This window comes from Gadus chalcogrammus, chromosome 15 (assembly GCF_026213295.1).
Source record: "Gadus chalcogrammus isolate NIFS_2021 chromosome 15, NIFS_Gcha_1.0, whole genome shotgun sequence".
Taxonomy (NCBI): Eukaryota; Metazoa; Chordata; class Actinopteri; order Gadiformes; family Gadidae; genus Gadus; species Gadus chalcogrammus.
Genome location: NC_079426.1, coordinates 5474208 through 5486090, shown reverse-complemented (window position 1 = coordinate 5486090; position 11883 = coordinate 5474208). Strand labels below are relative to the sequence as shown.

General features: G+C 50.1%; 1 protein-coding gene across 1 annotated transcript; it reads right to left on the bottom strand.

Moving 5' to 3' along the window:
* Nucleotides 1-741: 741 nt before the first annotated feature.
* LOC130404852 (visual pigment-like receptor peropsin) lies at nt 742-6659 on the bottom strand. Its single transcript, XM_056609790.1, has 6 exons — nt 6484-6659; nt 5659-5864; nt 3019-3118; nt 2056-2160; nt 1707-1930; nt 742-1358 (listed from the first exon to the last, which is right to left on the bottom strand). The coding sequence occupies exons 1-6, from the start codon at nt 6611-6613 to the stop codon at nt 891-893; spliced, it is 1233 nt and encodes a 410-aa protein (XP_056465765.1). The 5' UTR covers nt 6614-6659; the 3' UTR covers nt 742-890.
* Nucleotides 6660-11883: the final 5224 nt, after the last annotated feature.

Here is an 11883-nt window from a genome sequence, read left to right as displayed (position 1 = left end):
TACGCATGATTTGCGTTTTTGCAAACCCCCTTGTTGCGCAATGCTTCTCCAGGTGCGTAGGCCTAACGCATTCCTGGAGTTTATACAGAAAACCAAGATTTTAAATTCCTTGGTCTGATCAATGTATACAAACTTTGCGCACACATGCACTCACTCACTCACTCATGCATGTACTCACGCACGCACTCACACAAGCCTTGCTCTTGCAGTAGTTTAGCACGGGATGCTTGCTCGATGTCACTGTGCCAAGGACACCGCGGACTCTGCGTGATGCATCCGTTAACTAAACGTGTGGGAGCACATAAGTGAGATGATCCAATTGGGAATGAACGGGCTTCAGTATGGAAAAGTGCTGCTGGGCAACAGGCGTGGGATAAAGGAAAGAACAACTGGGAGGAGGATCACGTGACATTGTGTGACTCATGCGTCTAAATGTCGTCATGCTTCATTTAACTCACCGAGATTACAGACTGCAGTTTAAACTAGAAAGATACGTTTTAATTTGCCTGCATTATGGCTAACTGTGCAAGCACCACTAAACAACACAATGCATATGATTTATAAGCGCACAATGCTATTTTGAGTGTGTGGGTGTGTGTGTGTGTGCGTGTGTGTGTGTGTGTGTGTGTGTGTGTGGGGGGGGGGGGGGGGGGGGGGGGGGTGGGCGGGGGGCAACACCCCAGAATGACAAATGAAAACTTGCGCAAAAAGGCGTGTGTGAATCACCGATCGAGGATTGGATGTTGTTTATTAAAAGGCTTACATACACAGGTTGTCGGTGTTTGGCGGGACCACAAAATAAAAATGTTTGCCTTTTTTTATAATTCAAGTACAGTGTAATTCAAGTTTATTCCAAGTCAAATATTCAAGGCGGCGGCGTCGGCCATCTTTCAAAGTCTGTCGCACCAGTATTGTGACGTTTCGATGTGCGAGGGCAAATCGCCGCCGACGCCTCCCTTGGCGTGAGGGCACGGGTTCGGAGGCGGGCCGGTCACCCCCTGGTCGACGTACGGGTTCTTCGGGTTCGGCTCGGAAACGGCGTATTTGCTCCCTGGCTTCTGAACACGAAGGGCTCCCCCGGGTCCGCCCTCGGCCCTGGGTCCGAGGGTCTGGAAGTGCTTCAGCCGCACCACCTCGTGGCTCCTCCGGATGCACGGCATCAGCTCCGCCACCTCCTTGCGGAACTTGGAGCTCATGCCAAAGTAGATGAGCGGGTTGTAGAAGCTGGCGGACTTGGCGAAGAGCCGGGTGATGATGCTAGTGGTGTTGGGAACCTGGAAGCCCCAGGCGGACCACATGGACACCACGGCGTAGGGGGACCAGGCCAGGACGAACGCTGTGCAGATCACGATGGACACCTGGAGACGGGAGAAACAGGAGCCACAGCGGTCAGGCATCAACCATAATCAGGCTTGAGCGAATGCTACTTTATCCTAGCTAGCTTTGTTGTAGAGAGGAATGGCTTAACCCTAGCGATTCTTAGAGCTGGGCACTTTGTTCTATGAACATCCTCACTGTACCGACAGGACAGCGTTATCTTGTTGGTTTACTTTCTTCTGACAAATGTGCATATTGTAAGTTGCTTTGGATCACGGCGTCTGCTAAACGCACTCAATGTAAATTAACAGATCCCAGGCACTGACAGAACCCAGCATCTGCCCCCGGGTCCCTTAAGGGAAACAGTGTGTGTCATCCCGTCGGCTTACCCTGGTGACGTCCCTCTCCACCGTCCTCTGGTGGGAGGTGAGGTAGCCGTCGGCGGACATGGCGTTGGTGTTCTTCACAGATTTGATGATGGAGACGTAGGAGAAGAACATGATGGTCACCGGGACCACGAAGCAGGAGATGAGGATGGAGATGATGTAGGACTTGTAGATGGTGGAGTAGTTGGCCTTGGACCAGTCGATCTCACAGGTGCCGTAGCCCCGGTCTAGCGGAAGACATGGGACATGAGTATAAATGAGTATAAGGAGAAGATCAGGGGTTTCATCGTGCGTCTCTCAGTAGCTCGGTCGTCTCTTAGTGAGGTGGGAGGTGGGCCGTGTGGAGACAGACCTGTGAAGCTTCCCCATCCCAGCAGAGGGGCCGCAGACCAGAAGAGGGCCCCCATCCAGATGCAGAGCAGGGAGACGGCGATGGTGTTTATGCTGATGCAGTGAGCTGTGAGCGCACAACACAAGGAGAACGTCAAACCGTCTTCCTTTAACGGGACAGAACGGTAAAAAAATAAGATTCTATAAACCGCATTCTGCAAATGTTTTTGCTTTGGCAACCCTTTAGCAGAGAAGTTGACAAGCATTCCCGCCATGTCTTGAACGTCAAACTTTGACATTTATTGAACAATAAGTTCTTTTCTAGGCATGCCAGCTTTGGCAAAGAATTTTGACTGAAAAGAACCACTGTTGACTCGGTACACATGGCTTTGTATTCAGTGACAGATAAAAAAAAACAAGAAATCAATTGGGTTGTTCTATTTGCGGCCTCCGACCTGCCTCATGGAACAAGTTTGAACAAGAACACACTCTATATCATACAATACACTATCTATTCATCACAGTTTGTCTTGCCTCTGATCGCTGTCGCTGATGTGTCCGGGTTCTTTTTAACGTAGGCTAAATGTAATTTCATGTTTATGTCGATTTAGGCCAACAGATGCTTTATTTAATTTAATAAAATGAATAATATACAGTATCAAATCAAATGCATGGCATTCAACTCCAAACACATACCAGGCCAATCTTTTCATTCCCACTCCGACAACAGAGGCGGTTACTCTCCGTCATTTCCACATATAATTAAGACATTCTTCAGTGTATATTGCCTCAAATGACCTTAATTACATGTAATTCTAACATGTAAATGGGATTGCTTTGAGTGGTGATTACGACAGAGAAGTTGGAGAAAGATAAGAACCAGTGGAATGTGCGTGCAGGGGGGGGGGGGGGGGGGGGGGGGGGGGGGGGGGGGGGCGAAGAGCGAGCTCAGCCAAGGCCAACTCCTAACTCGTAAGGCCCTTACCTTTGTTGGGGTGGCAGCCCCGGATATACCTGGTGACGCTGATAACAGTCAAGGTGTTGATGCTCGCAAGGCCAAAGAGCAAGGTGAAAAAACCGTCGACCTGCAGAGAGAGGGGACGGGGGGGCGGGGGGGCGGGGGGGGGGGGGGGACGGGGTCAGTATGTGAGATTACGTCCCCGGCTCTTGTTTGTTTGCTCCGGCAAAGGAGGGATCAGCAGGGGGGCCTCCTCCAAGCTCTGGGGGGGGGGGGGGGGGGCAGGGATTAGACCGAACCGAAGACTTAATGGTTCCTTCCAGCCTTGTTTGGTTGAGAGTGTTTTGGTTTTGGGTGCTATCAGATCGAGACACTGCAGTTTAAGCTCTTTGAGTCCATGTGAACATGAAGCCATGTTGTCCTCCGAGACGTGATCTGGCGATTCAGAGATTGTCATCCGGCCATCTTGGGGGTCGCTGGTGGGAAGGAACCAGCTGATGGAGATACAAGGCTCAACATGTCTAATGAATGTAGAAAACCGTTAAGCATTTTCACGCTTCAACTGTTTTATTTGTCACATACAGTGAAATGAAAACATCTAAGCGTTGTCATCCAACCCTGGAGACTGAATCTGTAACGCGGAGAGTCTACATATTAACTCCTTTCCTGATTTGACTTCTCCTTGGACTCAGCAGACTATAATCTCTGAAGTGGTGCTCTGGCCTCATGAGATTAGCCAGGGACTAAGGGATCCGGGGACACTCGGCAGACACTGCTGGTCTGAGTACTACTGCGCGACAACCATGAGACATAATCCTATTACCAGCACGTTCTGCTAGCCGTATCCTTTCACGTTTATGGCATGGTTTTGCAGAAACTCTTTCCAGTTGGACAAATAAAAAAAACTATTTTCCTCAACACATTGAAATGTATAGCCCATTATGCCCTTGGGATTCGATGGGCTGAGTTGATCCCAGTCTATCCCACATTGCACTATAGAACTACAACACCGGTTCTCCATATGAGCCAATAAAAGGAGAACAGGGGTGCTTTGGTAGACTGGAACTGGGTCCAAGTCTGGTTCTGCCCGTGCTCTGTGGAGCTGTTCATGTCCCATCACGCTGATGCCGTAATCTGGTAATACTTCTCACATGCCTGTCTTTCTGTCTCTCCCACTCTCTTGCTCTCACTCGCTCGCTCTGTGTCTGTCTGTCTGTCTGTCTATGTCTCTCCCCCTCCCCTGAAGCCAAGCCAATCTCACTTCTTCTGCTTCCTCTTTTCACACCTATCAATGCTCTACCCCACTCTCTCTCTCCCGGGGGACCATGTATGCACACTATACCCTTTACCTCTCAAAATCCCTTCACCACTCCAAAACACATCTGAAAGTTGCATGTGGCTCCCCGGTCACCCAGGTAGATGTTTCGGGAGTAGTTGCTATATCGCTGCCCTGCTTCTGGTGCTCTCTATCTCTTGGCAGAGATTATAGGATCTATGGGTCCGAGAGCAAGGCTGTTATTGTTAAGCCAATGTGTTTTTCCCTGACTCCACAGAGACCCCTCTCATTGGAGCAGGGATATCATGCTTTTCCGCCATGGGTTTGCCTTGAGCTAGAAAAATAAGCTGGAGAAATTCCAGGCGAAGGTATGAGAACTATTTCATTGCGAACCCAAAGGCCAAGGTAAATAAGCCCGAACATAAAGGCACAAGTACACAGAGAGGTGGGCCGTAAATGCTGTCCATATGACACGAGAGAGATCTTATCGCGGGCGATAGGAAGGCGAGCTTGTTGAAGTGTGTGACATGTTGCCAAAAGCCGTGGCTATCCAGTGTTGAGTAAAGTGTTGATGTACAGATCTTAATACTCCATCGGTGCATCAGCCTCTATCAAGTTTGCCACGTTAGCCTAGCTTCAGGTATTCGTCAGGCTTCTTAAACTCTTTGTTCCGGAGCTCATGAAAGGCGGACTGTGTGGTTTCTCCGGGGCGTGTGAGCCTCGTCTTCCGCCGCGCGGCCGGGGATCTTATCTGATGGTGTCGTTGATTAGCGGAGGCCCCTGGGGTTAACCTCTACTGGGAGTGGATGGGGAAGAGCTCCGTTCACACTCTGATTCCCTCCAGAGAGGCCGGTCATTGGACACCTGATTGACGTGAAACACGGCTAACACATTCCGGAAAAAGGCTTTCCTATTGTCAGGTATCCCAAAAGATGAATTGGACGTTTTAATGGAGGGGCATAGACTAATTCAATTGCAAACGTCCATTCTTATTCAGAGAGTACGTGGCTATTGGCCACAACCAAGAACCAATGAGTTTTCCGCCCTTATTTAAAAGGACCTCCAACGGTAAGCTGATTACAGAATTAACCTTCTGCCCACATGCGTGCTAGAATAATCCCTCACACATACATACACGCACGTGCACACACACACAAACACACTCTTTCTCTGATTATTTCACTGTACTGCATTATTTGGACGGACATTGCGATCGGTTGTGGATTCATCCAATGGAAATGGCTGTTGAATGGCTAGGCGAGAGCCTTGATTGGATGGATTCAATCCCCAATGAGCTGGTGTTTGGGACCTAATCATTCCTTTTATAGACTTGGACCAAAGCCAAGTAGGAGGAAGAAGTGTTACAGGAAAGGTGTGGGTGATGCCTTTACCTGGCAGGTCCATATCCAGGTGATCAGGTATCCGTCATCCTTGAAGAGGTTGAATATCTCCAGGATTCCTCTGGAGTAGCCAAACACTGAGATGCTGGCGTCGGAGAAGGCGAGGTTAAGAGTGAGGAAGTCTGTGGCCTGCAGTGATGCCCTCTGTCTGTATAAGACAAATATCACCAAGCTGTTGCCGAACCAGGAGAGCCATCCTACAAGAGAACAGATAGGAACTCATGAAGGCTAACATTTCTTAAATTAAATGTTGGGCGTTCTTCCAAGAATGTAGATTTGTTGACCATCAGCATTTCCTATCTCCCAAACAATTAAAGTAAACAACTAGTGGGTGTTATGCACTGTATTATATTTGTTAAGATTTTGCACTGGTTTCTAACGGCATCATATGAGGAGATAGGGTTATCATATGACAACACTGAGTGTGTAGAAACATTTAAATTGAGTCTTTCTTGTTGATACGAAGTAAGAGTCAAGTGTGCCACCTCAAAAGCAGACAAGCAACACATCGCAGCTGCTTAGTTGACCTTTGGAGACAACAATTGTTCGCATTCATAACTCGGTTCCAACAATGTTTCCCTCACACTGGCTGACATTAGAAACCAAAAAGAATCAATAGTGACATTTAGGGTCTCATTGCAGCATTGTCTTGCCTGGGAGGCGTGTGAAAATTCACAATTTAATGATCATTCCAGCACAGTACACAAAAACCCAAATTTGGATGCACTTTTTTCCATATTAAAGACTCAACGATATCAACGCAATGAGGCCAACGCTCCTTTCACAGGGGAACCAAAGAACCAAAGAGAGCCTTACCAAGCACCAGGAGATACACTCCGATGACGGTCTCTCCTTGCTCTGACAACGGGGGCTCCGTGTGCACCAGGCTCAGGTTGTTGTTCCTCCATGGTATGTTCTTCACAGGAACCCTCAGTGTTAACTCCATGGCGTGGCCTGCGGTGCATGCGGCGGCATGGACCCCTCGCTCGTATCTTGTGTGTGGGTCTCTGAGCGCCGACCTCAACAGATACGAGCGCACATGCGAGGACGGCAGAGGGCAAGCGGTGGTCAGTCCGCTGTAAATCCAGCTTAGACACACAACATGCGCTAATGCTCCGCTACTCGCTTTGTAAATGATGAGTGCCTGTAATCCCACTCAGTTTCTCAACGGCTAATTAGAAATAGATTGTGATTGACTGGAATTAAATCTTCATTCACGATGCGCAACTCTTCATCATAGTGGCCTCTAAGTCTATCCACAGCTCATAATCAAGCCTTTAAATGTGTTTACTGTTTACAATTTAGTCATCTAACATATATAATTCTCCTAAATCATTCTTTGCATTTCATTAATGAACAGTTTTAGGTGGGTGTTCAACATCTTGTCGAGTGAACATGTAAAGGTGGGGTTTCACCATTTTGCCCAGCAGACATGTAGGCCTATACAATAAGATTACAAGCTCACTCAGATGGCAATGTTGTGAATCTGCGAATGGCTGAATGGTTTTTTCATCGTTGCCGTACTGCAGTCGCACACAAGAGATCACAACATTATTGTTAAAGTCCCCCCCCCACGGCCGCGGCTAATATTTCACTGGACTGTATCGAGGTCTGTTAACAATTAACGTCACAGTAATCATTTACATCATTTAAACCTCACAGAGGAACACAGAGTAATGTTATCTACTCTTCCTTCATCTTCCTCCGGTTCTCTGCCAGTTCTTCATCGTTGGTAATTGCTTCCACAGAGAGCTGACCTGGGAGGTCAACGCCTCAGTATACTGGGCTGTAAATGTGTCGGCGCTCATCTGGAAAGCTCAACTCGTATTCAAGCGAGGGAAGAACAAGGAGGGACGAACGAGAGTGTATGTTCTTCTTCTGTAAGAGCGTGAATTCAAAGTACATGCGGTGAGGTACAAGTTATTAGTGTTCAAATAAATTCCAATCGAGGAGTTCCAATTGATGGAATTGAAAGCACACCCCGCCCCTGACCACATAATCGTCGTGCACACACACACACACACACACACACACACACACACACACACACACACACACACACACACACACACACACACACACACACACACACACACACACACACACACACACACACACACACACACCACTCCCTCTATCCACAGTGCGCTTTTCTCCAGTGAGGCAGCATGCAGGGTAACCCGACTACCCCACCCTCCCAGAACCCTCCTCTCTCTCTCTCTCTCTCTCTCTCTCCCGTCTGTTTAGATCACAGTGTCCACCTTGTTCACCTCCTCCCTTCAGGATGTGGAGGGGCAGGGCCATGGCTACTGCTGCTGCCATCACGCCCCCCCCCACCCACACCGGTACTGACGATTCGATCCTTAAAGGCAGGGAGGGAGAGGGCTGCCTGATCCAACCTCTGACCCCACCTGTCACTCGTCTGGCGGTGAACACACTGCTCCTAGTCAGCCTCCCTCGGTCACCCCCACACCCTCCCTGGGTCTCCCCGCACCACCCCACACCACCCCACCCAGCGATGGATCATCCCCAGACGCCGCACCGTGACAAGGCACCGGCTCCCCCTGGCTCCTGGCCCCCGACTCTCTCTATCTCAAGGACCCAACTCTCAGACCCCCCCCCCCCCCGACTCCCCCTGACACCCCTGCCTACAGATCCCTGACTCCACCTGGCTCCAGGCACAGCTGTGGTTTGGTGTGGTTTAGGTTAGCCGGGACGCAGTGATACACAGTCAGACTTTCTACTGAGACTTTACCCTACAGAGGTACTATAACGCATATCACTCATCGATGTGCACCCTGATCGGTAATGTTCATCGGAAAAATAACACAGGGTATAGATCTAGTGTCTGGAAGGATGGAATCCCTGCACTTTCCTGAAATGGGATTGCAGCTGTTGAAGGTCCGCTGCTCAGGACCAAGCAGGAAGACCGCTTGAGGGCTGTGGCGAGCATCCTGGCATGTCATATAGTCTGACAGCTCCCTCTGGCTCTTTACTGTAGCCAAGTGGAGAGGCTGGAGGGTGGAGGGTGGAAACCCTGCCTTCTGCAGGTGCTAAGTAGTAGAGCCCGTTTAATGACCATTGATGCAGACTCATCAACGGTTTCATTAGCTTTTTTTTTTGTTATGGCTTTGTGCTGGCCAAGCAAAATACTCTGCCGATACAGTCCCCTCTGTGCAATCCACAATGGGGAGGTGTGAGCGGCTTCTGGAAGTGGTTGCACTGATTAACTTAAACCCCTGCTTTGTGTGCTTTGGCACAAGGGCGTAAAGCGTGGAAATAACAGTACGGCCACACTAGCCCACTGTATCATTAGGCTTATGGTGATTACATCTCTTGTTTGCTCTCTCCTTCTCTCTCGCCTTGCTCGTCCCCTCGTCTATCAATCTTTCTCTCAGTCTCGCTCTCTGTCTCTCTCTCGGTCTCTCTTTGTATATTTCTCTCCCTCTCTCCGTCTGTCTCTCAGTCTATTTCTGTTTCTTCCTCCTTCTCGGTCTTTCTTTGTCGCTCTCTCTCCTTCTCTTTGTCTCTGTCTCTCACTCTCTCTCTATCTCCGTCTCTGTCTATGTCTCTCTCGGTCTCTAACTCAGCCTCTCTCGGCCTCTCACTCGCTTTCTCTCTCTCTGTCTGTCTCTCGCTCTCAGTCTCAGCCTCTCTCTCTCTCACTCTCTCTCCAGCATTCTAGGGGACAGGGGGTTAAAGGCTTACAGTTCTCCCAGTGGAAAACCACAGACACGGATACCATTATGGAGGTGTGTGCTGGGGGCTGTCTGTGGGGCGACAAAGCCCCTCTTCAGGGGAGGAGATACAGCAGGTCAGGAGTCCCCACATAGGTTCTCCTTATGGGCATGGCCTCGCCGGCGGCCCGACACAGCAGCCCTCTCTCTTGGCTGTCACTTAGAAGCAGTCGGCATACAGGCGCTGCTTGTGTGAACGCCACACAGCGCTTTTTAAATTTCCATCCCCAATGTGTGTGTGTGTGTGTGTGTGTGTGTGTGTGTGTGTGCGTGTGCGTGTGCGTGTGTGTGTGTGTGTGGGCAGTGCATGCGTGCAAGCAGTGCGCTGCACCCGCACATCTCAAGTCAAATATGCTAACTTTTGCCGCACGTCTGACACGATTGGATCCACTGCATCTCAAAGAGGAAATGTTTTCCTTTCGACAAACAGCAACCAAGCAGCTGGTTCGCACCTGAGGATGGCACCGCTCCAGCAACACCGGCCAGTAAACCGCCACCCCCCCCTGCGGACACTGTGTTCACACCTCCGCTCGGAGAGGCAGCATGCCGCTGGACCCAGCCGCGGAGTGACCGAGGTAATGACAACATGTGTCATGTGTGGGAGAGTGCTCGTCTCGAGTTTGTCTCTACGCCACGGGGCTGGGGATCAGTGTGAGGATCAGTGATGAGGGACGGATTCTGAAACAAGATGCAAGTGTCTTACCTCAGGGGCCCGGGGCTGCCAACGCAGATCCAGTGGCTCCGACAATGTGGCTCTGAGGTGGAGGAAAGTCTCGGGGCGAGGAAAGGGCTGCTGAAACTCATCAGTGTCGACCACAGTTCATACAAGTACTTAACCGACGGTACAAAGGCCCGTCTGTGGTGCACTTTTTTCTGCTAACACCACAGCACTTCCCACTCTAGACAGACCGAGCCCCGCTAGAGTAGACTCCCGGGGAATAATCAGCTTCGTTTAACAATATCAGAAACGTAATACCCGATGCGTGACAAGCGCTTTGCAGGCGAGAGACTGCAATTGAGTTATGCACAATTTAAGTAAACCGCGCACAAATAAACCTGGTGCATTCATTGCGCGCCTTGAGTGGCTTGCAGATGTGTTTTTGTCTCGGTGAAGCTGGCCCATTGTGTTCAACAGCTTAGGCGTCGTACCGCTCGAAAGTAAACTCCCGTGAGGAAATAATGGTGATATGGTTTGGTACGAGCGCCCTCAAACGCGAGCGGACAAAGGCTCTGTATGCAGAAACGCTGGATTGGTTTTGTAGCTTAATTTCTTTGGCAGAGAACCACATGCAAACATTTATTTAGGCAGGCCGACTGAGTCGCCGTTTCCACACCGGGCTTGTTTGTTTTAGCAGGTAGCTTATGTAAGAACGGCCACATTTAGGACGGAATACTGTACAACCCTGTCCCAGCGGGGCTGGGGTGCCATGTTCTCCACACAGTGAGACTTGGACGGATTACAGAGCAACTTCCGTGCAAAATAAATAGCAAAAGTTTAAAGAGACATTGACCTGCGATGGCAAAAACAAAGTATTGACCCATGGAGAAAACCAAAAAACTTTGACCTTTTTCTTTGCGGTTCTGGTGAAGCACTCTAAGAGATGCACAGAAGTCTAATCTTTCTTATTATTCTTCTTATTGAACCACATATCCTAAAGCTAGCATGGCTTCACAGTCTAAAGAAAAACCCATTCAAGTATGTGCATCCTTTCGGATCCTTTGCCCCCTGAGAGAACTCTCTGGTTGCTCTCTGGTTTGGCCGACGAACGGCTGTGGACCGTGGTTCTGACCAAAGGCTTCCCAGAGGAAGGAAGCCCTGGCGGGCCTGTAGCTCTGCTGGGCACGGCCGGGACAGCCTACGTGTCTACACTGGACACAGGAAATTGTCCTTATGCCTTCTGGAGGAGGAGTGGAGTGGAGTGGAGGGAAGCGAGAGCTGAGGTTGCCTTAACCCATCCCAGAACTCACTCATCTCTGAAAGGAAGAGCCCACCTACCCCTCCGGCTGGGCCAGCGGTGACACTAAGCCCACGTTGGAAGGCAGTCAACAAGTTAGAAACTGTCACAAAGGATCAAACCAGCTTTTCTAATCCCTTTAAGGACCGTGACCCTGGTGAAGACGTTGACGTTTCTCAGCTGTCCTGACACCCTCCCAGGTCACCACCTTGGCCTGGGTGTGACCGAAGGCTGGCGGTAGGGAGGTTGGGGGGCTGGGGGGTTTTAGGAAGGCATAGCAGTGCAGACACCCACCCCTCCTCCAACGACATGAAGGGCAGCTGGGCCTAAAGATGACACCTCCAGTCCATCTGATGACTCGCGAAGCATGGCCTGTTTGGGCTCATTAAGGAGGAACTGGGAGATGGCCACAGCTACTGACCACTGGCTGAACGTGGATCTGTCAGAGGGGATGAGGGAGACATATCTCTGGTCAGTTCATCTGCCACAGGAACACTCCTGACCGGGCCCTGAGATAAACCCTA

Bases quoted from the DNA above. Each gene is read 5' to 3' on its own strand.
- LOC130404852 (XM_056609790.1), bottom strand. From the start codon at position 6,613: ATGGAGTTAACACTGAGGGTTCCTGTGAAGAACATACCATGGAGGAAC. The intron at 3,119-5,658 runs GTAAAGGCATCA...CTCTCTCTGCAG, and splicing joins CCTGGATATGGACCTGCCAG to GTCGACGGTTTTTTCACCTT. The intron at 2,161-3,018 runs GTAAGGGCCTTA...GTGCGCTCACAG, and splicing joins GGGCTGCCACCCCAACAAAG to CTCACTGCATCAGCATAAAC.